Source organism: Aspergillus multicolor (assembly GCF_047715735.1).
Source record: "Aspergillus multicolor strain CBS 133.54 unplaced genomic scaffold BDW74scaffold_12, whole genome shotgun sequence".
Classification (NCBI taxonomy): domain Eukaryota; kingdom Fungi; phylum Ascomycota; class Eurotiomycetes; order Eurotiales; family Aspergillaceae; genus Aspergillus; species Aspergillus multicolor.
In genome coordinates this window covers 323,149-349,955 of record NW_027395963.1, presented here as the reverse complement: position 1 = coordinate 349,955, position 26,807 = coordinate 323,149, and the positions used below count along the sequence as shown (strand labels likewise).

The following is a 26,807-nucleotide window of genomic DNA, read 5'->3' as shown; positions in this document are numbered from 1 at the left end:
AGCATTGTAGACGAGGAGGACACAAGGCCCTTATAAAAGCAGGCAGGGCTGTGGCAGCCGGCAAATGGGCCAAATGGGCGAGAAGGCCGTGCGAGATTCCCTTGGCGATTCTAGTGCTAACCGGCATCGTTCGAGCTGGGCGGGGTAATGAGTCGTGTCAAGTCCTTTTTTGCAGAGAATCGCGAGATGCTTCTTGGAGATGCAGCGGGTAAACAACTTGGAAGCATTTAGCCTGATTGCAGTGCTCGGATCTTACCCGCAACTCTTAAATCGACTAAATATGATCAGATACTGGGGGACAGTATATGCATCTCCACTGGGGACTCAAGAACCATTATGCCATATTGGGATTCGTAAGTGCCGTAGGGTATCCAGTAAATACTGACATATGTACATAAACACAAATGTGAGAACAACCGACTCAGCCGAAACACCCGACTAGCAGGCAAGAACGCTCACAAAAATGGATCGTATGAGTATCGAAGAAATGTACAGCAGCTACCCAAACGGGCCGCAGCCTGCTTACGCAGCTCGTATATATTTGCGTAAGTCCTAGTACGCCCCTCGGATCTAGTGAGCCATCACCAGTCCTGGCCACGGTCTCTCATTAGGATCTCGATGGCCTCATCTTCCGGAACTGGGTTATCATTCAGCTCCTTGACGCATTGCGTTAGACCTTCAGCGGCCTCATCCACTTGTTCGGCCGACCAGCCCGTACAAGCCATGACCATCCGGCGATAGTTCTGACCAAGCACCACGTTCTTGGATCGGAGAGCTTCAACTTCATCCAACGTCTCCTTGTTCGATTCCCGATAGCAACCCACTCTTTGCTGGAGGATCCCAGGAGACGGCAGCTTGCGAAGGTACGCAATCTGTGCTTCTGAGAACCCAGACGCTGGATCGAACGTTTCTGGGAAAAGAGTCTCGTATTCGGCAACTTCAACTCCGGATTCCTGGTCAGCATCACCAACTGATATATGCTTCGAAGTGTCAACGAGATCTGCAGGCATTCGTTTAATGACCGCAAGCAGATCGATCGAAGACTTCTCCAGGTTCTTCAACCGTCTGCTTGTTTCTGTCCTGTCAATAGATCTCCGTTTCAGCTCATCTAATTGTTTCTGCTCAATCTGCCGAGCTTTTGCGGACTCGCGGATTTTGGCATGCCAGTGATCAAACTTTTCTTGTTTCGTCGTCAGACTGGACGCCAACTCTTTGTCAAACGACCCTAATGCTTCTTGAACAATGGCTGTGACTTGAGCCGTAGTCGCTAAAATGAAGTCAGTAAACTGATGCACATCTGGGTTGATGGGTATACCTTCTAGAATCTCCTTCCTTGTCTTCGCCAACTGGGCGGCAAATGTGTCACTCCGACTTCCAGCTTGCTGAGAACTTCCTTCTACCATGTCCACACCAACGCCGTAATCCGCTGGACGAAGACCGGTATGATTAGGAATGTGAGGGTCTGCGCCCACCTCTAGCAGCTGCGGAACGAGGACGGAGCGTGCACGCCCCGCCAGGTTGAGTGCGGTATCACCTTGGTCATCCCGGAGATTGACAATCTCTGAAATAAACCGGCCGAGGGTGATAACCTCAGTAGGGAGCGGGGTTCCGGGTTGGCTTGTGGTACCATTGAGGGTCTGTTGATTCAGTACTGTGCCGCCATGACGAACTATAAACTCAAGCAGAGCCTCAAGGTAGTGCTTTGCAGAGACATGACCACCGTGACCGGTGGCCGCCATGACAGCGATATGATGCAGGATTGTTCTCCCACTTCGGTCGACCATGTCAATTGTGGGGGCCAAGACCTGCAACAAACGCGGGAAGCTCCTGTAGTCAAGGTTGTTCCGTGTGCCGACAGCTTTCTGCAGGGCAGTCTCACCCGCCCCATTCAATCTGGAGATACTGACGCCTTTTCTGACAAGCGCATATACAAGGGGCATACGAGCAAGCATAGCCGCCCAATGTAAAGCATTGTTTCGATATTCATCAAGTGGAACTTCCAAGTCTTCGCCAGACAACTGAATCAACGCCGGATGTGTCGAGAAATCCTTGGTCATTTTATCCAAGAACAGTGTCATGATTAGCTTCATCTTCTGGAACCTTTCGGGAGTGGTGGCGGGAGGAAGAGGATCAAGACCATGTCTGCCTTCTTCAACAATAGGTTGTAATGGCTCCATATCCTGGTAGAACGAGTCATTCGGCTCCGTAGGTGTTGGTTCATTGAGCATCATGGACGTATCAACGGGAAGACCGAATGCCTGCGAGGAACGAACTCGCTTGCGGGGTGGCTCCATGGACTCCTCCTGTTCGAAGCTCATGGCATCTTGTGGTGCGTACCGACCGTTAGTTGGAATATTGCTTGCGAAGCCGCTATCAGAGGCAGCACCGTACATGCTCTGTTGGCTGCCAAACGTAGGTGGGGCGTCTTGACTGCTTATCTGTTGTGACGGTTTCCGTATGACACTTGGCCGTCTGCTATCGCTGCCTCTCGCCGCAGGCGACTCAAAGCGAGCTTTGCTCATGGCATTGACTGCAGTAGCGGCGGTGCGGGAAATGTTCTGGAAAAAAGTCCCCTGTTGAGGCTGAGACGTACTCCGGTTTTCCATTCCGCTGTAAAGCCTTTTCCTCTGTGCCGCCATTGCCTGCTCCTTTGTCGGAGTATCCAAAGAGTCCTGGCCCGAAGCAGTCGTCCCATTCGGATTCATGTCATATTCCAACAGAGGTCGCAACAACTCCTCAACATGGTATTCGCGACATAGCTCTACTCCTCTTTGGTAATTCACCCACGTCCCCTGATATTTGCCGTAGCCTCCTTGGACTTTCTCATGTTCACCAGCCGCAATTTCCTTCTCCAAAGTCTTTGTTCTCCGGGCCTTGACCACGCCGGCAACTTTGAGAATCTGGGTAGCATTAAGCCAAGCATCAGAGCGTCGCTTCATCACTGCGACTCCATTCACTTCCATCTCGTACACCGAAACATTGGAATAAACGGCCTAGAAAGCAGTCAGCATTAGTGTCTGGACTGCAAAGGGAGAAGGACCACGGCTAGGGATAGACCGACCCTGTAAATCTGAGGCTTGAATTCCTCGTGATAAGCCATTGTTCCGTAGCCGTTCATATCCTCAAACCCATTGAAACTCGCCCTCGTGCCGTTTGGGAGTCCGTTGGTGAAATTGAACGACATCGTTGATTGCTGAGAGTTCTTCGGGGGAGGAGTAGCGCGCGGTGTGGAGGCCACTGATTGCGAAGCGTTGAAGGAGCCCAGTTGGGATTGCGAGAAGGACATGCCATTTGCCGAGCCGATACTCCCTTGTGAGTAGGACATAGAGACGCTCGGGCGCGCTGCGTGGTGATTGCTGGTCGTTATTGTCGAGGACCCCAAACCCTAATCTACCACGGACCTATAAAGTCGGGACGCTGCCTAAGGGTTAGCGGACTTGTCGATTCCCCCCAGAAACGAATAGCATGGTCTCCTGAGAACACAGCAAATAAAATAAAAATAAAATGAGGTAGCACCAGGGAAAGGAGACATAGACCGGTAAGAGGAGGAAGGGCATGTGTGGGGAAATTGCACCTTGAGGATCAACCGCCAGCGGCCGGGGCGCTCGAATTAATTGCGAGCCAACTCGCGACAGTAGCGCGTATCAATTAACCCGACGTAGAGAACGACAGACAATAACATCCGGACAACAAAAGAAGATCAATAACCGAAAGCGTCAAATCATGTACATTTCCGAAAATCTGACGTCTATTGCTTGAAATATGCAGGAATCCACTTGGAAGGGAAGACGAAGCTGAAGGATCGCAAGCGTGCAGCAGCGGAAGTCGCGTTTTGGCGCCGTTTTCGCGTCCCTCGGCGAATTTTGCCTTTTCGGGCCCGCAGCTATCAATTATTCCGCCAGGCCTCCGCCGGCACCGACCAACATGCATGATCGATCGCAAAGTCCTGGATATCATTCAGCTAACCACTCATGCCACCCCGTCAGTTAATTCAACATTCGCGAGAAGAATGGCGGGGCTTGCTTCGCAGTCTTCTGCGCGAGTGCTCCTACCTCCCTGACCCTATCGCCCGATCGAAATGCCATGAGCAGATTGTACAACGATTTCGCCGGTACCACTTCGACCCTAGAAGACGCGAGGAAAATGTTGAAAAGCTCAAAACTGTCCGCAAGGAGTACGGCAAATGGCATGCCGACCCAAAAGGCGAGGAGAAGTACATTGAAAAGATGATGAGGAACCACAAACAAGCCAGAAAGTCTCTATCAGTTCTGCAACGGGCAAATGAGGGATACGCAAGACCTCTGGAAAAGGTGCTGAAAACCGCCTACGGGCGCACGGGCAAAAGAAGGGCGGAGCTGCTCACCAAACTACTCAAAGAACACAGCGCTTCCAACTCAGACGAAGTTAACGTCCTTATCGCAACCGTAAATCTGTTCGACAAGAACTGGCAAGCCCCACAAATCATCAACGATCTCCTGAAATCGCAATCCAGCAACCCTCATGTGGCGCAAATCAGCGATCGTCCCATTCCTGTCAGATTGGGCAAGCCGCCTGATGACGTGAAAAACGCTTGGGATAGAAGAATGCCTGGAAAACGGGGCGTGAATAAACGTCGGAAGTGGTATCACGCTGTGCTTGAGGCTCTGCTTCCTCCTTTGCCTAGAGCCGATGTGCAGGTGCTGGAGGGATTAATGTCGGGGGCTGTTCCATGGAGCCCGCCTAAACGCAGGTCAAACAGACAGTCCAATCCCTCTGCAGACACTAATGATCAGGACCCGAAAAGTGCGATGCTCCGGACAGTCTTGACCGATGGACCTCCCAAAGGGGAAACATTTGATCTGTATAAGAGTGGTCGACCTCATGTTATCACGAGACGGTACATGTGCCGGCTCTGGAAGCGAATTTCGTGCCTAGTCCCTCGTCACCAATGGGATGAGGAGCATAAAAAGCATAGATTTGTATGGGATACGGCGTCAGTTCCGTTAACAATCGCCGTCTCTGCGAAGGAAGGAAGTTCATCGGATATTTTTGGTGGCATTGATGTCGCGCCCAAGAAACCAAAGAAGCTAAAGAACCCTTCTTAAGGAGCCCACCAAAACGACCTCTACATAGATCCTTGGGCTCCGAGCTTACTGGTGTTATAGAGACATTTATCATAGTTCCATATGCATTATAGCCTAGCGCCTGAACATCTCATGGTTGACCCTAACTTATTATGTGCTTTGGCCGATGTTTTATAAAACATGGATACTTGCAAGTAGTTCCTAGCGAATATACCCAGTCATCACCACTACAGCTAGCAAGCATCGAGCAACAAGAGTGCACGCCATTCCTTTCAATCAATGCGAGATGCGCTAGACGTCAACCCGACGGGTAGGGAAATTGATCTAAATGAGAGTGGTACTACGGAGCCGGGTATGTAGCGACATTATCCGACGTTCTCGTTCCAAGGTTGTCTGATTTCGCGAGTGGTTGCCGGGTTCCTTGGCAGAAATGACGTCACCGTTGTCCTCCAGTTAAATAGTCCCATGACGCGAGTCCTGAGCTCGTGAACCAACACTTCTGTCCTTCCAAATTTCGCATCCTAAAGTTTTCACCTTTGGAATCTCCTCACGACTTTAATTCTTACAACCGATACCATGAGTTACGCTGAAGCTGCCGCAAAGGGACCCAAGCAATCCCCCGAAGAGGTACGTTACGCGAGCCGACCACCTGACTCCCCATCATTGCTAACCATGACCACAGGCGTAAGCTAAGACACTAAGCAGCTTCAATGCCAATATAGAGCCCTGACTGACTTTTATGCGGCAGTCGCGCCCCCGATATCAACCACGTTTACAGAGACGAGGGCGACAGCACGGCGTCCCTGATTGATGTTGACGGCCCACATGTGCAGTCGGTTGACTCCGACTTCCTCCAGCAGGAAATTAAGACCACCACCCAGGCTGAGCGGATAGAGCGCGAGCAAGAGGAGTCGCGAGAGGCCGAGGAGAAGACAGAGAAGGCCAAAGCCAAGGCGAAGGCGAAGGCTGAGCGCGCCCGCGAGAACAAAGGCAACCCCGTGTTCATTGGAAACGCCGCCCTCCTGGCCCTCGTCGGCGCGGGTCTCGGATTCGGTGCCTACAAGAAGCACACGCAAGGCAAGCTGTCGTGGGAGCTTGTTGGGCTGTGGACAGGAGCTGTGGGAGCTTTTGGTGCCATCGACTACTTTGTCAGCAAGTATGTTTCCCTTCTTATCTAATTGGGGGATCCAGTTGCTAATCCGCTTCTCATTAGATGGCTTCTCCAGAACAAGTACCCTCCTAAGCACTAGACAGGGTTCGTGCGTTCTCTTTTGTTTCAATTTTATACCAGGGTTTCCGGCTGTTTGAAGGGGATACTTTTCTGAGCAAGGGCGTATTTTGATGCGATTTTTGATGTAGTTCGAGGGCCTTCACGAATATATTTCGCCTACAAATAATCATTCGGATAGCTAGCATGGTGGCTCCAGTTCGTCATTAATTCGAAAATCATGCAACTTGAACGCATTGCAAACCAAAGTCCGGGGGTAGCCGACTGCAAATTCCGCTTCGTTACGCCATAACGTGCTTTGTGATTTGGCAAAGTTGAAATAGCTTTTTCAATGATAACGAAGTTGGAATGATTTCTTGCAGCTGCATGTATATATTTTTGACCTCGGTCTAGATTGCGCCACGCGTACCCGACATAATCAGGCTTCGTTCAAAGGCGGTGGCCCAATCATCAACCGTCTGTTCAAGGTTATTATGTGGCATCATCTATAACTCAAAGGAAACCTTGCAATATACAGATTTAGAATTCACCTTCCTCAAGAGCCGGTCAATACATTGAAACCAGCTTCTCTGCACACTGAAATCTAGCTTGCGCCCCTGCCACCTTCGCCCATTGTGTATCCGGTGTTGATCGGCGGTTTGTTGGACAACAACCCCAAGCAACATGGTAAGAAGCCAGCTCTTTGGGAACTGTAAAACACGACTGACTGAGAGTGCTTTTGACTGCTATAGAACTCACTGTTCAATTCTGCTCTCAAGCAGTCATCTGCTATTCGCCGTGACTTAGACACATTCGCACAATCGCCCGCGACGACACCTGCAGCATTACAAGGTAGGTCACCGAATTGAATCTCGGTTGGCCATTCGACGTTCGAGTGTACTCGCTCCGATTATGCGCAGGTTTTGACTACTTCTCCAGGCCAGGTTGCAGCATCATTAGCGTCTCTATCACGAACGATTGACGACTATTCAGCATTATCGAAGCGGGAACTGATACCGGAGAAGCAAGAGAAGGCATTTGAGCGAGTGAAGAATTTCCGGGCAGAGCTACAAGATTACCGTCAACATTTCGATCAATTACGCAAGGAGAGAGAGGACGCCGTAAGTGCCAGTGCCTGGAACGTTGATGCATTGGCATATCAACCGGCTAATACATCACTCGGTCAATAGCAATCCGTAACAAACCGCCACGAGCTCCTCGGTCGCCGTCCGCACCACACAGCCACTCCAGAGAATCCGTATGCCCAATCCTCATTACCCCAGGCTTCTCCCTTTGCGCCTTCATCGTCACGAGCGGGTACTGGCTTTGGGGGATCAGACTATACGCGGGAATCACATGCGCTGAGGGAGCAGTCCTTCCTGTCAAATACAAGCTCTCAGATTGACGATTTCCTTGACCGGGGCCGCGCGGTACTCGCCGATCTCGGACAGCAACGAGAAGTACTCAAGGGGACGCAGCGCCGTCTCTACAGCGTCGCGAATACTTTGGGAGTGAGTGGGGAAACAATTAGAAAGGTCGAACGACGAGCGAAACAGGACAAGTGGATTTTTTGGGCAGGAGTGGTGCTCTTCCTCTTGTTCTGCTGGGCAGTGTTGCACTTCTTGAGATAGTCTGATCCTTGCCTTTCCTACTTTTGATTCAATTGTAAATACAGCAGTTGCTTGCACCGTCGGATGGGGGCTGGCTTGATAGTTCCACTAGCGCCGGCGTTATCTGGGGTTTTGGGTTGCGATTTTAGCTATGTATTATTGAACATTGGCCAAAAGTGCCACAAGCGCTTGACCGTATAGATGAATCAATTGGTTTAGCAGCTTCATGCCAAAGTATATCTCGTCAAAAGCGCCATGCCGTGCAGCTCCTCCTCTTAAGCTTAGTTGGCCCTCTGGTTGCCATGTGACCGGAACGGGACCGATTTAAACCGAAAGGTTGGGGCCTCACCGGGCAACCGGCACCTCTCGTCAACGGCTTTCTTCCTCTTCTTTTCTTCTTCACTGCGATTGTCTTCCCCCACCTCTCCAGCTTCTTTTGATATCCAAGTCCTGTCTTTAGGCGCCATATACCATGTTCGCTCGCCAGTCTTTCGGTTTCCTCCAGAAGCGGGCCTTCTCGGCCTCTGCTAGCCAGGTACGTGGACTCGGTCGCAGCTCGTGCTTCCGCAGCTCTACCTCGAATTCATTTATACAGACAGCTAACCTGTATCCTTGCGCAATCTCCAGGCCTCTAAGGTCGCCGTTCTCGGTGCCGGTGGTGGTATCGGCCAGCCTCTGTCTCTTCTCCTCAAGCTCAACCCCCGTGTCACCGAGCTTGCTCTCTACGATATCCGCGGTGGACCTGGTAAGTCGCAGCTTAACCAGATCACCCGTTTAGGATCAATTGAGCTAATGTAGAATCATCCAGGTGTCGCTGCTGACATTAGCCACATCAACACCAACAGCTCCGTCAAGGGTTACGAGCCCACCGAGAGCGGTCTTGCCGATGCTCTCAAGGGCTCCGAGATCGTCCTCATCCCTGCCGGTGTTCCCCGTAAGCCCGGCATGACCCGTGACGGTAAGGAAGCCATTGAACGCATAGCTATGGATGGAAACTGATGCTTCAATGACAGACCTCTTCAACACCAACGCCTCTATCGTCCGCGACCTCGCTAAGGCCGCTGCCAAGGCTTCTCCCGAGGCTAACATCCTCGTCATCTCTAACCCTGTAGGCATCATCAAGACTCGGAGACATGGAAGTCGTGCTAACTTTTTAGGTCAACTCCACCGTCCCCATCGTCTCTGAGGTCTTCAAGGCTGCTGGTGTCTACAACCCCAAGCGCCTCTTCGGTGTCACAACCCTTGACGTCGTCCGTGCTTCCCGCTTCATCTCCCAGGTCCAGGGTACCGACCCCTCCAAGGAGGCCGTCCCCGTCGTTGGTGGTCACTCCGGTGTCACCATCGTTCCCCTGCTCTCTCAGTCCAACCACCCCAGCATTGAGGGCAAGACCCGTGACGAGCTCGTCAACCGCATCCAGTTCGGTGGTGACGAGGTCGTCAAGGCCAAGGACGGCGCTGGTTCCGCCACTCTCTCCATGGCCATGGCCGGTGCTCGCTTCGCCGAGTCCCTCCTCCGCGCCGCCCAGGGTGAGAAGGGTGTCGTTGAGCCCACCTTTGTTGAGAGCCCTCTCTACAAGGACCAGGGCGTCAACTTCTTCGCCTCCAAGGTCGAGCTCGGCCCCAACGGTGTTGAGAAGATCAACCCCGTCGGCCAGGTCAACGAGTACGAGCAGAAGCTCCTCGACGCCTGCCTCGGCGACCTCAAGAAGAACATCCAGAAGGGTATTGACTTCGTCAAGGCCAACCCTTAAATGATTTACGCTTGAAAATATTGCAGCGGCGTTCCTCCCTGTATAACAGTCTTGTCATCCTATCTACCCACATCACTTCCTACCTCATCGACTTGTACTACATAGGAGGAACGCGCTGCTGATGGAGTACTCTCTTATGGGAGCGGTGACGGAAGATATGACATGTATCTCCTACCATAAAATATACATCAAAGTCGTAATTACGACTCACGATAAACTTATACTCTTACCTAGTACTATTAACCCATCATTCCATATCCGGTCATCAGTGCTTGTTTCCGATTTATCACATGGCTGATCAAGGTAGTACTAATAGACAGGCACAAATTTCTAAATCGCAAACAATGTATTATAACCTAAACAAAGAGCGTAGAACCGTAGCATAATCTTAATACGTATGAAAAAAATCGAACCCATCATTCTTTAAATCCCGGATATCAGTGTCAATCGTAAGTCATCATTCGTTCCCTCGTCCAATTTGACCACACTCCCACCTCTGAATTTTCCACCAACCTTCCATCGAAGACCACGACCCAAGAGACCAGAACAATGTGTAATGATAGGAGTCAAAAGGAAAGTGAGACCCTAAGTCGGCAACAAATTCAAAAGCCCGGAGAACGAAACGAACCACAGAACGCAAAATGGAACGGGGCCATGGCCCACGCGAACGGATGTGAGGGTAACAGGACCTAAGTGTAACTGCGCATGGCGTCCATGTATCCCGTCCCACCGCGCAGGTCGTGGTCGAACGTCTCAGCGACCTCGAGAACACGCTTGATGTGCTCCATGGAGAGCGGGTTCCCTTCGTTGACGGCGAGGGCTTGAGCCGTCCGGACGGAGTTCTTGATCTGTATAGTATTAGCACGGGTAAGTAAAAATGGGAGAAAGGGATGGGATGGGGTAGCTCACCTGTCGCCCGTTAAGGTTATGGCGGGATAACATGTCGAAGTCCTTCTCCGTGAAGTTGGAGCTCTGTGCGCCCTCAACGGCTTGCACCTTCTCCAGGAACATCTTCCACACGCTGCGCTTCGCCTTGGTGGTGAGGTCGCCGTAGCGCAGTGCGACGTGGATGCGGGACTGGAAGGCGTCGTCGAACGTTTCGACGCGGTTCGTTGTTAGGAATAGGATCCCCTGGAAATACTCGAGCAGGCGGAGGAAGATGCTGACAAGGGCGTTGCGGTGGATATCCTGGATTGTGCGCTTTTCTAGGAAGATGTCTGCTTCGTCAAGGAGGAGCACTGCGCCCCATGAGTGTGCGATGTCCAGGATTTTGTTCAGCTCGCCTTCGAGTGTTCGTGAGTCTGTGCCTAGTTCGCCTGCGCTGACCATGTATAGGGGACGCTTCAGAAGCTCGGCGATGCCTTCGGCGGTTAGGGTCTTGCCGGTGCCTGGTGGCCCATGGAGAACCGCAACAAGACCGCGTCCCTTGCCTTGGATCACATCGTCGATGTTCTGGGCGGCGCAGAAGGTGTGGGACTCGACAAGGGCCTTGACGATAGACTTCTGGTTGCCTGGGAGGACAAGCGAAGAGAATGCGTCCTCGTTCCATTGAATTTCGCTGATGCCGGAGATGGTGAATTCTAGCCAGAGTTTCTCGCTGAAGGCAAACCCGAGAACAACGGGGCTTGCGATGAGGAGCTCTTCCTCTGTGAACTCTCGCTCGGACGTGTCCGGGACCTCGTCCATGACCTCTTTTTCAACCTCATTGCCGTTCTCGTCCACTTCTACCCTGACTAGTTGGGCTTTGCCCTGTTTGTCCCGCACAAATTTGAGCTTTGTCTTAGGTGAGTCTGAATCGCCGTGCTGAGCGTTTGACAGGTCTGACTCAGATCCCGATAGACAACAGCAGCCACCATCGCTCTCGTCTTCTGAACCGTCAAACAGATCGGGATCCTTGGGGCGCACGGTGCTAATGGGGTAGTTGGGGTTGATGCGACGGTGGATTGCCGGGTCAATCATGACCCGCCCATTGATATTGACCTTGATGACGGTGCGCTTCTTTTTGTAGAAGGCCATGCCCTTGTGGAATCGATAACTCATACCTTTCAAGGAGACGAACTTCCGACCACGTTCGATGAGTTTTGCCTTGACCTCCTCAGCATCACGGTGGTACTTGAGCGGGTAGCACCCTAGACTGGTGATCTTGCGGGCTCCTTTGAAGGACTCCACAATAGCTTCCATTGTCCCCATGCCGAATGTCTTGCCATCGTATTCGAGATATCGGCCCTCAACGTTGTACCACTGGCCTTTCATGAAAGATGATTCCTTGACAGCATACTCGATCTTGAACGCACGCGGCTCGTCTTGATTCCCGTAAGTTGGCGCATAAGCGATGGTGTTCGGCTTGTACAGGGCCCAAAGCAGATCGAAGGTAATAGTATTCGCTTCTAGCAATGGGTACAGTGTCTTCTTGGTCTCGGCATAATCCGTGTCCAGATATTTGACAAGGACCTTGAGTTGATGCGCTTTGAGAGCCGCTACCTTTCGTGCTTTCTTCTTCTTCTCGGTCTTGGCCTGCTGTTTGAGCTCCTTCATATAATCTCGGGTCTCTTCGAGATAGAGGAAGAGCATGTTGGGATCCACGACAGCGGTATCCTGCACCAAGCTGACACCTTTGACCCCGTCCATAACCTTCGCCAACGCCTCACGAAGGTGCTTGCTCTTGAGGTCCACCACAGTTTCCAGATATTTGCCCTCCCAGTCAAACTTGCGGCGGACGGTGAATAGGTATTGATCCCACTCATTCGCGCCAGGATCGTCGACGGTTTCAGTTAGTTTGTACTTGTGGATTGTGTTGTCCCATACTATGCTCTAGGGTCAGCTTTCTAGGATTGAATCTTCGAAGAAGGGAGCACGCACATTGATCAACCCTTTTGAAGGCCATTTTAGAGCCGGCTTTCTTTGGTAGCTTCCTTTGAAGGCCTTTTTGCAAATAGCCCGCATGGGCATGGGGGTTTACTAGGGAATCGGCCAGGAGATTTCGCCCGGAGCGCAGTTTGGCACGTTTTCCTTCAGCCTCCTTCATCTTGAGCTTCTCCTTGGCTAGCGCAAGGGACATATCAAGCAGATCGGTATTACCGGAGTCGAATTGCTGGTCTTCAGAAGAATCACCTGTAGGGTTCAGCAACCTGGCCTTCTTGAGCTTGCCGAGCCTAGCAACGAATTTCCTGAGCTGCTTCTCATCAAAGGAGTCATCCTGCTCAGTCTCCTCAACGTCAGAATCATCATCCAAGTCATCGTCGTAGCGTGACTTTAACTTCTTCTTTTTATGGCGCTTCAGGCCCTGATTTGATTTGCCTTTTAGTCCCCTCCGGCGGGAATGCCGGTCGACTTCCGACTCAGAAAGCTCCGAAGAAGACTCTTCTTCCTCTGAAATGGATTCGCTGGTGCTCGTGGTTTCCGACGACAAGCTTAGATCTGAGGAGCTGTCGTCACTTGGCGTGACTATGGACGATTTCTTGCCTTTCCGCGACTTCTTTTTTGAGTCACGTTTCCGGTTGTTGGGATCTTGTTCCTTCCCGGGATGTTTCTTGCAAGCTGTTTTCTTCGCAGTATTCTCTGAAACGGAAACAGCGGGTTTTGCATCGCCCTTGACAGCATGGTTATCCACCGCGGCCGGATCGGCCTTGGTATCGGTTGTCCCCGTGGTTGTGGAATTTGGTGTATCGGCCATAGCTTCGGGGCGCTGGAACACTGGAGATGGGGCCCGCTGTGGAGCTTCGGGGAGCGGAGTTGGGGATGGGCTCGCGCTTGGATCTTCTTGCGCCTCAGGTCCTGCGAAAGTAGGCTGGAGACTATCTGAAGTGCAAGAGGGAGAATCAGTCTCAGCTGTCATTATATGTAACTTATAGACATCGGCTGGGGAGCATATAACAAGAAAAACGCAGGTAGTGGAAGAAGACTGAGAGTTAAGGTTGATCAAGTGGAGCGGAAACCAACAGCTCCTACGGATGGCAACGAAGAGGAGAAAGGTCTCAGAACTGAACAAAAGGAGATTCGGCATTGACGCACCTCATATAATCTCGATCTTCAGCTTGCCACCTTGCTTGAGGTGTTACGTGGTCCGAACTATTGGCTGGAAGAGTGAAGCTGTTCGTTCTGGCGGTGTGTTAGCCTGACCTCTTTCTGTAGGGAAGAAGCTTGGGAAAAAACAGTGCATACAACAAAGCTGGAGATCTTAGACAGACCGCGAAAGGCAAGCGAAAGACGGTTTAAATAAAGAAGAGCAAAGCAAGGTGCCGCAGTCAGCTGTCGGTGGCCAGCTACGGTAATAGGCAGCTGACGAGAAGCCTGACCGGCTTAGCAATAAGTGAGCGATGAGAGGCCCAATAAATCAGAAAATCGACCGGAACCTGAGGTCGACGCTGCCTGCCAGTTTGATGCCTGTTCGTTGCTGCTTCTGGGCGTCTGCCTGCGTGAGGCTGACGGGATGAAGAATCGCAGGGTAATGTGATCTCTGGAAGACTTCTCCTGCGCACTGCGGCACTATCTCTCGCCCCACGATGCATGTCTGCCCTCTCTTGCGCTTCCAGCCAAACGATCGTCTGCCTGAACAAGGCGGACTCAAGCTGTTCTTATCAGCTTCATCTCTCATCAAACCGGTCAGCCTGGGATCAGCAAACACCATCTACTTTCTATGGTGTGCGGCACAGCTATAATACCACAAGCTTATAGACCAGGTCTACCCCAGAAAATCTATATGAGGTGGAGTGCTTCAACATCGGACTTTGGGCATTACTTTTGCCTTGTTGACAACTGATAGGGCTCCCAGCTGGCATTTTGGAGCAAAGACCCAACTACCACGCTCATACGCCCAGCTGACAGTTCTCTACCCCAACTAGCATCCCCGGCGAGTTTTTCTACAACGGCCTCCGAAAAAGAAGTCCAGAACAAGACAGCGATGATCTGCTACCGATGCGATGCTAGTCGACCCTGTTTACTGGTACTTCTTCGCCAAATCCGCCGCTAGTCCAATCATTCTGCCAGTGACAGCTCATCGAGACGGCAAGGCGCTCGACCGAGACAACACGACTGGAAGGATGGCCGGGCAAAAGACTAGGCCGTCCGGAAATCTGGAACCTCGTTACACGAATCGCTGATCGCGAAGTTCCCAGACGAAATGCAGCTAAATACGATGGAGCAGAGCGGGACGAATGACGATGCTCGGCCGTTGCTCGTCGTATGCAAAGTTGTCAGTGCTCAGAGTTAGTGCAGGTACTTTCTTCCCACTCTTGTTGCTTTTTTACCAGTCTACCGAGCCGGAGCCATCTGGTGTAACTTTCTACTCCGTATCCGGATGGAATCTTCAAGCAGCAATTAATGCTCGAGCGTCTTCTCTCCCGCCTACTCCGAGGCCCCAACGAACAGCTTGATCTGGCTGACGCTTGAATGAGCTTCAATTGTTTGGCATGGCAACTGGGGATCAGCATCGGGCACGACCCATGAGTGGCAGATTGGGCGAGTGTCGAAGGATGCCGCTTCACTTTCTTTTTTTAGTCAAGGATCGGATTGGCAAGCAGCCAACTGGATACCAAGCAAGCACTCAGGAATTCTCGCTTACATGCATGATAGTAACGCTCCAATCCGCAATCCAAATGGGTTGCTGGCACCATGATGACTCGAGTATAGAAGTATAGAATGACCGACACCCTCCATACGATGACCTCCCTCTCAACCTACATCGGATTTCATTTTTATGCGTGACATGGAACTTAATGCAGCAGTTGCTTTGGGTCACTATTGTCTCACTGCACAGAGTAGACAAAAACTACCTACTAATGTAATATAGTGAGCAAATTGGCAGATGAAAACAATAGAAGCTCAGCTCCTACTGAGCACTAGGATTCCGGACAGACATGTAATCTACAATAGTAACTAAATTTTCCTGAAATATTGTCGTTGTTAGACTTCCTGCACCCTGAAGCTCTATGTGATATACAGCAACTTGTGGTTTATCACTCAGGAGAAGCGCAGGATAGCTTCGAAGCTGCTGAGGATATGCTATGCCCGCTCGCAGAGACAGGCCAAGCCGTTACTGTACAGTTCAAACAAAAAATTTTCAATTACCTTAAGAAGCAGTGTCTTTGTTATTAGGTAGACAGCTGCTAGAGTCATTGTTCTTCTGTCTGCTCCTGTGCTTGCGAGGTCTTACTTACAATGCACCACTCTACATACTATACAGGCTGTTGCCTTTTATCTGTGTCTCACTTTGACTCTACCAAGTATAACACTTCATCAACACCATTTGTGTTTCTATCCTTAGCTACCTAGGTACGCTTAATATCTTTCTCCTCGACATAAGTCTTTCTTCCCTCATCTCCATCTCTGACACCGGTCAGGTCAAGTCAACTCTTGCATCTTCCATCTACCCCGTTCTCAAAATTCTCTCCCCAGTGCTCTTTCTTTCATACACTCTTCATTTGCTCCTGCCCCAAGTCAACCGTACTCGAACTTGTTGCTCCTTCATCTAAAACATCTATATCCCCGTTTCCCGTCCTCGAAACAACCACTGCAGCCTACTCAGCTCTCAGCATCAACACCAAGCAGTCGCACACTTCAACCATGGACAACTACGATACTGACTCTGAGCTGCCCTCTCACCGCAACCAGTTTACCCCAATCAACTCTCCTCGCGGTAAGAAGGCAGAAGCCTCGAACGCCACCTTCAAGGAGGAACACGAGGACGAGGACGAAGACGACATGTCTCTATCAGACGTCAAAGCTGAAGATGACACAGAATGGGAAGTAAGTCACACTACAACCTACACCTCTAGCCTGTACACGTTTTTCAACAGCCACTCTGTTTCACTATGATCCTGGTCTTGGATCAGGAGACAGGCCAGAAGGTACACACATACTACGAAAAAAACCAAAGCTAACAACACTTGATCAGGAAACTACCCCCGTCAAGACCACACCCCCGAAGACCAAGAAAGGAACACCAGGCTCAGGCAAACGCAAGTCCGCTGCCTCAGGAGCAGAGAACCCCAAGACCCCCAGCAAGAAGTCTAAGAAGAACAACACGGACAAGAGTACTCCCACCTCAGCAAGAGCCACCCCAGTCAAACTACCTCCAATCCCGACCTCGCGCGCCACAGCAGGCGAGTTGGACCTCATGATCCTGCGCATGCGCGACGACTACAGCGCACCCTGGCTTCAGATCAATAAGGCCTACGCCGAGAAATCAGGGATCAAGGTCGGTGGCACGACGCTTAGATGCCGCTATACCACCATGAAGGCGAACTTCACAGGTGTTACTGAGGAAGATGTACGTATCTATCCTGACCTTGGTCACAAATTGTCTTTGCTAATCGAGGACACAGGAGGATCGCCTTATCCGCTTCAAGAAGGAAGTCGAGAAGAAGGTCGAGCAAGAGAAGAAGGCAATGGAGGAGAAGCTCGAGCAGGAGAAGTGGCGTCGCATTGCTGACGCGATTCATGCTGATGGCGGGGATAGGTATCCTACAGCTACCTTGCAGAAGAAATTCAGGGAGCTGAGCAAGAAGGGCGCCGGTAACGATGACGAGTGAGGTGCAGAGGAGGAGATTTTTTGATCTACGAGAAGGCCATATAGGGGGCCCGTTTCGATTTTGTTTCATTTTCTTCTTGCAGATACCCAGCAAGGGTCTAGTCAGCGTTTCTTGCATTGCATTGGTCTGGAGAGGGGGAAACGCACTTATTGAGGACTTGACCATGAGTTGAACTGCGAAGGCGGTTTTGCTGCACGCCTGCACGCAGGTAAAGCTAGGTTAGGATAGTCGTTTGGACACAGTGCCCAGAAATTTGGTCCTGGTCATCCAGCGAGAATATGACATCAACTGAAAACAGTTTGTTTGAAAAAAGTATCATAGTATTTACTCTCCAGTACAGGAACGTAACCCTACCTACCAACAAACACCAGCAACAAACACACACCAAACCCAAGAACCCCCCGGCACCATATTCCCGGAAAACGAGATGAAGAAATGAGCAATGGACGATATAAACCTGACCGAGAGCCATAAACATAAAACCCCCGCCTTGTACCAGACAAGCAACGAAGTACTGTAGACCTAACAGGAAAGACAAGATATCAATGTGCACGCATCACAGAACACTCAACTCCCGCTGCAGTCCCCTAAGACTCAACTCGTCAGTCGTAGAACCAGTCGTAGAGTCATCGCTCGTGCGCGCAACAATCGGCGGGCGGATCTTGGTCCCCACGAACCCACGCCTATCTCTTCCTGTCCGCCCACGTCCAAGCCAGTTATGCTTGAGATCTTTGCTGAGCGTTTCAATGCGTTCCTGCGGCTTATCATTCGTCTGCACGCTTGCGAGTACACTGACGCACTGGAGCATGCGGCCCACGGTCTCGGTGATGACGTGAGAGGTGTCAGAGGCGTTGTTCGCGCGGTGGATGATGGTAGGTCGTTGCGGAGGTGAAGAGAAGGACTGGAAGATAAGCTGGTCGGGGTTTGAGGAGGTATTTGAGGTCGCGCGGCTGCGATTGTAGCCTGGTGATTCGGAAGAATAAGAGCCGGCCGTGTTGAGGAGGTTCGATGATTGGGAGCTGTAGCTGCCGAAGCCGCCGTCTAGGGATGCAGCAGTGGTCGGACGGCCGTTGTTGGCGGCGCTGGTGCTGGTGCTGCTCTTTGTTGTGACGCTGAGGGCGGAGTTGCCGAGTTTGATGCTATCGAGACTGAGGCGGGAGAAGGTGGCTTTGAGGCTGTCGTAGCGGTTGATGATCACCATGTCGCGGAAGGCGATGAGAACGAGGTTGCGGACTTCGAGCTCGCAGCCGGGGTACTCGCCGTCTAGGGCGAACTCCCAGAAATCCTTTGCTTCTCGGACGTTCATGATGGAACCGCAGCCTTTGAATTCGAGGTCTAGGGGGAGGAAGACGGCTTGGATGAAGGGGAGGATGGTGCCGAATACTAGCATCCAGATTTGTACGAGATGAGGTACTAGCTTATCATCTGGTACACCGTTCAGGGTATGATTCAACGTGGCGAATCCTGCTTCTAGGAGGCCGCGTAGGTCGTCAACGATGGCTGTTGGCGTGCGTCTCTGAACGCAGCGCTGTATGTGGATGAGGACGAGCTTGTTCAAGTCTTCAATAGCGATGCGCACGTCTTCGCCGTCGAAGATTACCAGGAGCTTTGCTTTCAAAAAGTCCCATGCATCTTCAGGACTCATGTTGTGAAGACCAAACCCTTGTAACGTTTCTCGCATAGCGGCTTCAGCAAGGATGCCTCCAGTGCTTCCCAGCGAAGACGGCCCGGCAAAGCCTGCAGAAGCTGCTCCAGCCATCGTCGAGTTTACCAACCATTCCGGCTGTTCCTCCGCAAGCGCCTTTTCTTCCTTTTTCTTATCGCGCAGCGCTCTTCCACCATGTAGCAAATCCAACCCTCCCACAGACTTACTGAAAGATGTAGAGGTTGCACTCGGAGAAGCTGGAGTGAAAGAGTATAACGACTGAGGAGCGTTGGGATCTGACGGTCTGGAGTTGCTTGCAGCAGAAGAGAGGGGTAGATTGAAATGGTCGTCCTTCAAGTCCTTGAGCTTCAGCTTCTGCCTTGACAAGAAGTGATGATGTCGATGCGCCTTATCCTTCTCCTTCTCCTTTTCCTTCTCTTTCTCCGGTACCATAGGCTTATCAGCCGGCACCACAGTACTCGCCGACGCATTTGACAGACTGTACATAGACGAGCTGTTTGACGGATAAACATCTCCAAGGTTCGTCGCAGACGCACTGACTATCCGCGTCAAGCTAGGAAGCTTGTTCGGCGACGGCAGCCCTCTATCCTTGAAATCCTTATCGCGACTGATACCAATATGCTTCGGCTTCGAAAACAGCTTCATCTTCGACTTCTCCTTCTCGCCCTTCTTATGCTCTCGCTCCGTAGTATGCGCCTCCCCCGGCGGCGGGATACGCGGAAACACATAGTTCGCAGCCGTCGTCGCCGCAGCGGGCCCTACACCATGCCCACCATTCTGATCTCGATAAGGCGAGCCCGCAGACCCAGGCCTCTGAGGCTGCGAAGCCGGAATCGGCGGCGGCGGCGACACAGACCCCGACCCGTCGTCTGAACCATGCGTATGCCCGTGCCCGAGCCCATGCACAGTCCGTCTCGGCGGGAGATGCGGAACCGTAGACGACGAGTGCTGGCCCTGGCTCTGCATAGCAGCCTGAGCCGCTATCCTGGACGCCGAGAGCGTCGCGTCAGACGAGGATGCAGTCGGCAGCGAGGGCTCAAAGAACCCCTGCGAATGGTGTCGCGAGCGCTTGTGCAGGTCCGACGGGAGAGCGCGTCCAGACGGCTTTCTGCTTGTGGGATCATGATGCGGCATGAAGGAGGTGGGGAGGCGGCCTGGGCCCTGCGCGGAGGCTGCGGCTGAGGCTGAGGCTTGGGCGGGTGGTGTGCGGAGGACGGTACGAGGGGAGTAGGAGGGATCCGGCTCGCGGTCACGATCTCGGTCTCGGTCTCGGTCTCGGTCTCGGTCGCGGTGATAGGTGGTGGTTTGGAAGGCGGTCGCATTTGAGATCACCGACGAGGCATCACTTCCAGAGGAGCCTGGACGGTCTGGGTCGTCATCGAAGTCGAAGGAGGAGCGAGGGGGAGGGAGGTGTGGTCGAGAGGCGGAGCGCTCTGGGGAGACGGTGACGGGGGAGCGCAGCATTGCCAGCGGGTGGAGGTGGAGGTCGGACCGGGCGAGTGAGGCTGTGTATGTAATCGGGACAGCACGGAGGTCTTACGCCGCAGACATCGCCATGCTGATTGTGCTGAATTGACTGAAACTGACGCTATTCGAGAGAGATTAACGCAGTAGCCTGAATTGAAAGACCGACCAGCCAGCCGATCATTAATCCTGTCGATCGTTCTCTGCTCCGCAACACTGGACGGCCTCCCGCTGCTAGTCCGCCCCGCCATCAATTTCTCCCTCCTTCCTTGTCTCGCTTCTCACGAACAGCGTCAAAGCCACTTATTACAAGATCGCCAACATGGCTCCCATCACAGAACCCGCGACTACTCGCCTCAGTGCCGCTTACACCTCGCCCCAGCTGAACCGCACGTTCGAGCACACGATCAACTCGCCCGCACCGAGCCCCTCCGACGAAAACGTAAAGGTCAAGGTCGCATACCTCTCCGAGCTCCGAAAACTCGTGCCCACACTCCAGAATGACATCAACGTGTTCCTGACTGAGCGGATGGAGGAGGACAAGAAGGCTGCTGAAGCGCAGGGGCGCGGACTGTCGGAAAAGGAAGCCAAAGAGGAAGAAAACTACGGAGAGGAAGTGGTCGAGGACGACGCATGAGCTTCCAGCTCCCACAACCTATACAGAGCGCATACTGAGGCAGTGAAGCCGCTCGAAGGAAATGTAATGAATCCTTGGATAATCTCACTATCCTGGGTATCAAGAACGAAAGATCCGCCATCACACTCCAAGGCCTATCTGAATTGGAAAAGCAACGAAAATGCAACACGCTCTTAAATGAATCAAGAATCAACCCACATATCAAGAAGCTCGACTCTATTTACCGAAAACGATATAATCATGAAGAAGACGACATGCGGCTTGCACAGCCTAGATGTACAACAGTATTACTGAAACCACGTTAGGAGCCGCCAGGGAATGGGAAGGGCAGGCGGGACTTACTCAGGGAACACATTTATTACACTGCCGCCAATTCTCTTATGACAGACGCTGCACACCCGTTCCTCGGTGACAGTAACATGCCTTGATCTTGACGATTTCCCGTCCGTTCCTTCGCCGACAAGCAGCTGCGCACGTGTTTTGATGGTCTGAACCTTCAGCAGGTTGGCGGTGATGCGGCTCTCATTCAAGATGGTATTGGCCGCACGCATGCGGCCTTTGAAATAGAATTCGAGCTCACGGACCGGAAAAGATTCAGGGATCAACTCTAATGCAGAGTTGGCGGGCAAGCGAGATCCATGCTTGGCTAGGAGTTCGAGGGCCGGGGCATATTGTGGTTTATACCCGTGAGGCGGGGTTAGATACAAGGATAGCAATGTGTGATAGATGGTGGGTTCATCGTCCGAGGGTGCAAGCGCGGAATATTCAGCAGTTGAACCGCTCGGCGTTGGTGTATCTTCTGTCCTGTGAAGATGGTTGCAGTATCTGTCGATGTTAGCATGTGGTCCGCAATCTCGAGAATGTATCGTACTCTTCTGCTTTGGCATAATTCTCTAGTTTGAAGACGTAGATCTCTAGCGCTTGTCTGTGCTGACCCATCTTGCTAAAGAGTATTGCGCGAGCTTCGTAAAACTCCGGATCTAAAACCAATTAGCATAAATTCGTGCATGTAGCGCGCAGTCTTACCATCACGATCTAAACGACCTAGAATCTTAGATGGCGAGTACTGTTCACTCAATCTCAACATTGCGATGAACTTCTCCCGCCATTCTTGATGGTCTTCCTCGCTCGAAAATTCATCCTCGTTGCCCTGGTGTTTCTGCAACCGATCTAGATACAGAACGGCAAGCCTTTGATGCATATCCGGAGTCAGATCATTCAGCTCCCCTATAACATGCTCAAGATACCGCACGGCCAACTTAAGATCGATCCCTTGCAGGAAATCCAGCACCCTTTGCCTGGGCAAAGTCTCCGCGTTCTCTGTATCCGCTAGGAAGATCTCCATGCCAAGGTCGGGTTCCTCCCTGACAGGCCACTCAGCGAATTCAAGAATCAGATCGATATGCTCCGGAGACAGGTGCTGCAGGTAAGCGACCATCCTCTTGGGTCCGTGGAGCTGCGGCGCCGTTTCCTCTTCCGAATCAGATTGACCGAATTTCCTTAGGAGCTCAAGAGCCTGGCGGTGCATCTTCTTTCCGTACAGGAAGTCGATGAGGTCGTTATGGCGGCCTGTCTCCTCAAGCTTCTCCATTACCACCTCTGGGTCGCAGAAATTGGCGATGCGGAAAAGGGAGCCTGCTAGAGATGGTGTGGCGTACATGTACACTCTAAACAGCGACGTATCGACGAGTCTGGCTTTCTCGCGAAGCTTCTCCCCAAAGTCGTAGTCCTCGTCGTCCTTCGTTAGGTTGAGCAACTTCATGACGGAATCCGTGTACTCATCGTTTGCTCCATCTGTTTGCGGGTCCAGTTTGAGAGTACCGTCAGGATTTAGGAACCGCTGGAATCGCCTTCGAACGTCAGCTAGATACGCTTGCAACTCGCGAACCGCAAGCTTGAGATCTTTCCCAGTAAGAGCTTTTTCTAAGCGTGCTTCCTCCGGCTTTCCACGGATACTGCCAGAATCGCTGCCACTTCCTTCATCTCGGCTTCGAAGAAAGGACATCATAGACGGTGTGTGATTCAAAGCTTTTACAGGAGATGTGTCCTCAGAGGCATTGCCTTCGGCGGGAGCTTGACCATCGGGAAGTTTTGGCTGACTCTCCGTCGCGCTCCCTTCCAGCTCGTCTTCTTCGTTGACAGAGCTGAGGTCGCCCGCAATGACCTTAGGATATAATCTGATAACAGTCTCCGGCGGCGCGGATACTTCTGTGAACAGCTCCAGCGACTCGAGGTACCTCCGCAAGCTGAATAGCCCCTCCGCCTTTTCGAGTTTGATTTCGCGTATTCGGCCTTCCTTGTCCTTGAGCAGTGCATCTTCAAGCATGCCTGCAAGGCTGATAGCTTCATCGAGATATCCTTTCTCCACAAGCGAGTCAATCTGGCTGTCGTAACCAAGCGCTTCCATCCTCCATATAATGCGGTCGCTTGCGACCAGGAACCCCTTACCAGCATGCGCGAGGCTTATGGTAGGTTGACCTATGTGCATGGTGCTCGCCGACGGCAATGAAATGGATTGAAGCAGCGACTGCGTTTCGGGATTTCGAACCTCCAATATCCCCTTGGAAGAATCATGAAGCGCAAGTAAGAAAGGATAAGAATAGCCAATATCGGCCGGCGCACTACTCCAGGGAATCTGTCGTCGACCAAGCGAGTTGCCATCGATATCCGTAAACTGCGTGTTGATATCCTTGGCCAGCAACACCTGTCCCTCGCTGAGTCGCGTAGCCAGCGGTTTCGGCGCAGCACCACCTATCCCTATATAACTCATACTGGCAACTCCAACACCCGCAAGTCGACCCGTTTCCTGTCCCCCAAGGCCACCGATGCTCCCCGGCCCGACCAAATCCGTAACAGTCTTCGTCTCAATGTCCACCAGCACGAAATTCGAGCTTAGCCCAGCCACCAGTCTTGTTCCGGAAACCCACGTAAGTGTCTTTATGCCGCTAACGAGCGCCAACTCCGCCGTATCATTGTCGAGCTCCATATCCCTCCACGACCACAGTAATATCTTCCGCTTAACCGCCACCGCAAGCCGCGACACAATCGAGGGAACACCGGTTTCGGGGTCATTGACAATATTTGACGTCACGGCAAAGGCGACAGCACCTTTCGTCCGTGTAAGCTGCTCCTGAAGCTGGTAGGTCTGCAAATCGTGAATGGAGACATATCCGCCCGACAAGGAGACCAGCAGCTTCGCCTCCTTGATCAACGCCAGCTGCTCAATCTTGTACCGGGAGAACTTCTCCATTTCCCGCAGTAAATCCGTCTGTTTCGCTTTCGTCATAGTATTATCCGCGTTCCCATTCTGCGTGGGCGGCCGACTCCCGCCGTACCCTGACCCTGCGTCATGGCCATTGTCTTTGCCGTTCCCGTTCCCGCTGTTCTCCGTGGCATCGTGGTCGGCGTCGGCATCGACTTCGTTGACTCGGTATATCCGTAAGCTTCCGTTATTCAATCCGACGAGGACGCGGTCGCCGTATGCGAGGACGGATTCGATCCGCGATTTGTCTCGCGGTTTGAGCTCGACGAGAGGCCGAGCTGTGAATGCGGAGAGCATGGCTCCGCGGCGAGCTGTGCGGGTCCTGCTCGTGGTCGTCGCGCCCCTTGACCTTCAGCGAGGGCAAAGCGAGTCATGTCCGGGGCATAGATGCCGGGGGTTAGAGAGCGCAGCGTCCGGGGCAGCTCGTCATGCTGCGGCGTTTCGGTGTTGGAGCTTCATGCGGGCGCCAAGCAAGAGATCATCACCGGGCATATACCGCCTCATGTGACAGCGGCGCAAGCCATGGCCGAGCTCAACATTTACTGGCTACAGAGGGATGAGATATAGCTGCGTTCTTAGTATCCTAGAGTCTCTGCCTCAGTGCTACTAAAGAGTAGAGTTTATGGCTGGTAGCTCCGCAAACGAATGCTCTCCGGCCACCACACATTACGGAACCTAAACTACTGTGCATTACCATCGCAATTGAAGACCCTTTCACCCTGATACCATGTCTGACAGACTCTCGCCTCAAGCAGGCGCTCTTCCTCCCAAAGCATATCAACAACTACGAAGTCCGCGCTCGTTCCCGCTTTCAAGCTCCCGGTCCACTTCTCAGCAAACCGCGAATACGCCGCCCCCTCAGTCGCCCCTGCAATGGCCTGCAACAGCGTCAGCTTGAACTCCGGATTCAATGCATCTCGACGGCCTCGGTCAGACACCGAGCGTCTAGTTGTTGCATGGTAGAGGTTCTGGAAGGGAAAGTGCGGTGCTGTGGGCGCGTCTGTTCCGAGTGCGATGACAGCGCCACCGTCAAGAAAGTCCTTGTAAGCGAAAGCACGTTTGCAGCAATGAGGTCCAATTAGAGAAGGCCAAGCGGTGAAATGTGCTGGGTCAGAGTGGACAGGTTGAACGGATGCTATTATGCCGAGTTGACCAAGACGGGCAGCGTCGGCGGGAGAGCTTAGTTCTAGGTGTTCAATTCGATGTCTTCGACCTTGTGCGTTTCCACTTTGCTGGCTTTGGAACGGGGATGTCGCAAGAGATGAGAGGGTACTTATGGATTGATGGACGGCTTCGTCCCCTATGGCGTGGATGGCGACTTGAAGGCCTGCATTGTCTGCGCGCTGGACGACACTAGACATCAGATCCTCTGGCCAAATGGGTTGTACTGGGGACGAAAGGCCTCCGTAAGGCTGGCTAAGTGCGGCGGTGCAGCCATCAACAACGCCATCACACATGAGCTTGATCCCTGCGATGCAAAAGGTAGGATCTCTGAATTGATGGTGAAGTTCTATGGCGCGATCGACGTAGCTGAAGTTGACTTGCTGGTCGTCTGAAAATGGGACGAGCCAGTGAGCGGCAATGTGGAAAGGTATTTTGTTATGAGCGCGGTATAGATTAAGGATTTCCCAGTGGTCCTCAGACATGGCCATGTCTACCGCGCCTGTGTATCCGGCGGCGGAGTAGGATTCGATAGCGACGCGTAGGGCTTCTAGTTTGTCCTCTTTCGGCGTGACTCGGTCGAGGAACGGCCAGAAGAAGTTCATAACGGCGCCTTCACTGAGCAATCCCGTGGCTCGTCCGGTCTCATCACGATGAATGGTGCCACCTGGAGGGTCTGGAGTTGTATGTGCGTGCATCTCATCAAGTGCCACCGAATTGCACCAGGTGGAGTGAAGATCCGCTGCCTCGATACAAATTGGCCGTGGATCAAGGTCATCCAGCATGCTTGATAGCGGTTCTCCATCGATAGTTGACTGAATCCAGCCGCGGCATAGAATGCGAGGGGCGGAAGGATGTGAATCGGCATAAGACTTGATAGCGCCTCTGATTTGGTCTAGAGAAGTGCACTTGATCAGATCGACTTTGCGCAAGGAAAGTCCGTACTGAAGGATATGGACGTGAGCGTCAATAAAGCCGGGAATCACGATCCGGCCCTCGAGGTCGATGATCGTGGCATCGCTGGTTATGTTGACGTCCTCTAGCGAGCCAACCTGGACAATTCGGCTGTCGTTGATCACCATGCAAGAGACGAAACAATCATCCCCTGTAGCCGAGTTCGGTGAGTATATTCGGGCATTCTTGAAGACGGTCGTCATTTTGACGGGTTGATGTAGGTGTATGCTTGAATGGAGGGCATGAACGCTTATCAAGTCCGGTCTCTTAGCTCATCAACTAAACCTGCATTGCCTGCAGCTTTACCGGGAAATCTGGGGCCCTGCTCATGCTGTTTCCAAAAGTTGTCCATACTACTGATCCTACCCGACGGAAAGGTTTTCGACCAGTAATCCAGCTACTTGAGAGTAAACATTGATTCGCACTCTCATTGACCATCAGAGGGCCACACTAGCGAAGCGACTCTCATATGACACGATGGCCTTGTGAATCAGGCCAGTGCT

The 26,807-nt window shown here is 52.3% G+C and overlaps 11 protein-coding genes across 11 annotated transcripts; 5 read left to right on the top strand and 6 right to left on the bottom strand.

Annotated features, from left to right (window-relative positions):
• Nucleotides 1–322: 322 nt before the first annotated feature.
• BDW74DRAFT_153135 (putative APSES transcription factor (MbpA)) lies at nt 323–3,949 on the bottom strand. The gene is made up of 4 exons (XM_073724473.1): nt 3,575–3,949; nt 3,062–3,417; nt 1,316–2,993; nt 323–1,267 (listed from the first exon to the last, which is right to left on the bottom strand). The coding sequence occupies exons 2-4, from the start codon at nt 3,323–3,325 to the stop codon at nt 582–584; spliced, it is 2,628 nt and encodes an 875-aa protein (XP_073583890.1). The 5' UTR covers nt 3,326–3,417; nt 3,575–3,949; the 3' UTR covers nt 323–581.
• On the top strand, nt 3,950–5,220 carry BDW74DRAFT_153134 (uncharacterized protein). Its single transcript, XM_073724472.1, has one exon. The coding sequence runs from the start codon at nt 3,972–3,974 to the stop codon at nt 5,082–5,084; it is 1,113 nt and encodes a 370-aa protein (XP_073583889.1). The 5' UTR covers nt 3,950–3,971; the 3' UTR covers nt 5,085–5,220.
• A 524-nt stretch (nt 5,221–5,744) lies between these two features.
• BDW74DRAFT_19741 (uncharacterized protein) lies at nt 5,745–6,186 on the bottom strand. The gene has a single exon (XM_073732177.1). The coding sequence runs from the start codon at nt 6,067–6,069 to the stop codon at nt 5,836–5,838; it is 234 nt and encodes a 77-aa protein (XP_073583888.1). The 5' UTR covers nt 6,070–6,186; the 3' UTR covers nt 5,745–5,835.
• Nucleotides 6,187–6,592: 406 nt separating this feature from the next.
• BDW74DRAFT_19737 (golgi SNAP receptor complex member 2 family protein) lies at nt 6,593–7,969 on the top strand. The gene is made up of 4 exons (XM_073732176.1): nt 6,593–6,957; nt 7,023–7,122; nt 7,210–7,391; nt 7,461–7,969. Exons 1-4 carry the CDS (start codon nt 6,955–6,957, stop codon nt 7,899–7,901), a joined length of 726 nt encoding a protein of 241 aa, XP_073583887.1. The 5' UTR covers nt 6,593–6,954; the 3' UTR covers nt 7,902–7,969.
• A 268-nt stretch (nt 7,970–8,237) lies between these two features.
• On the top strand, nt 8,238–9,960 carry BDW74DRAFT_153122 (malate dehydrogenase). The gene is made up of 5 exons (XM_073724471.1): nt 8,238–8,415; nt 8,508–8,625; nt 8,689–8,838; nt 8,894–8,988; nt 9,038–9,960. The coding sequence occupies exons 1-5, from the start codon at nt 8,353–8,355 to the stop codon at nt 9,629–9,631; spliced, it is 1,020 nt and encodes a 339-aa protein (XP_073583886.1). The 5' UTR covers nt 8,238–8,352; the 3' UTR covers nt 9,632–9,960.
• A 360-nt stretch (nt 9,961–10,320) lies between these two features.
• BDW74DRAFT_167882 (ATP-binding protein) lies at nt 10,321–13,466 on the bottom strand (the record flags this gene model as incomplete). Its single annotated transcript, XM_073726753.1, has 3 exons — nt 10,321–10,479; nt 10,541–12,435; nt 12,491–13,466. 3 exons carry the CDS (start codon nt 13,464–13,466, stop codon nt 10,321–10,323), a joined length of 3,030 nt encoding a protein of 1,009 aa, XP_073583885.1.
• Nucleotides 13,467–16,192: 2,726 nt separating this feature from the next.
• BDW74DRAFT_178164 (uncharacterized protein) lies at nt 16,193–17,160 on the top strand (the record flags this gene model as incomplete). Its single annotated transcript, XM_073729131.1, has 4 exons — nt 16,193–16,375; nt 16,426–16,476; nt 16,524–16,898; nt 16,954–17,160. The coding sequence occupies 4 exons, from the start codon at nt 16,193–16,195 to the stop codon at nt 17,158–17,160; spliced, it is 816 nt and encodes a 271-aa protein (XP_073583884.1).
• A 298-nt stretch (nt 17,161–17,458) lies between these two features.
• Nucleotides 17,459–20,451, bottom strand: BDW74DRAFT_19604 (uncharacterized protein). The gene has a single exon (XM_073732173.1). It carries the CDS (start codon nt 20,288–20,290, stop codon nt 17,717–17,719), a length of 2,574 nt encoding a protein of 857 aa, XP_073583883.1. The 5' UTR covers nt 20,291–20,451; the 3' UTR covers nt 17,459–17,716.
• Nucleotides 20,452–20,612: 161 nt separating this feature from the next.
• BDW74DRAFT_178162 (uncharacterized protein) lies at nt 20,613–20,927 on the top strand (the record flags this gene model as incomplete). The annotated part of the gene is made up of 1 exon (XM_073729130.1): nt 20,613–20,927. One exon carries the CDS (start codon nt 20,613–20,615, stop codon nt 20,925–20,927), a length of 315 nt encoding a protein of 104 aa, XP_073583882.1.
• A 169-nt stretch (nt 20,928–21,096) lies between these two features.
• BDW74DRAFT_19622 (putative vacuolar morphogenesis protein AvaB) lies at nt 21,097–24,666 on the bottom strand. Its single transcript, XM_073732174.1, has 3 exons — nt 21,954–24,666; nt 21,799–21,907; nt 21,097–21,752 (listed from the first exon to the last, which is right to left on the bottom strand). Exons 1-3 carry the CDS (start codon nt 24,484–24,486, stop codon nt 21,266–21,268), a joined length of 3,129 nt encoding a protein of 1,042 aa, XP_073583881.1. The 5' UTR covers nt 24,487–24,666; the 3' UTR covers nt 21,097–21,265.
• Nucleotides 24,667–24,869: 203 nt separating this feature from the next.
• Nucleotides 24,870–26,507, bottom strand: BDW74DRAFT_167880 (amidohydrolase; the record flags this gene model as incomplete). Its single annotated transcript, XM_073726752.1, has 1 exon — nt 24,870–26,507. The coding sequence occupies one exon, from the start codon at nt 26,505–26,507 to the stop codon at nt 24,870–24,872; it is 1,638 nt and encodes a 545-aa protein (XP_073583880.1).
• Between the last annotated feature and the right edge of the window lie 300 nt (nt 26,508–26,807).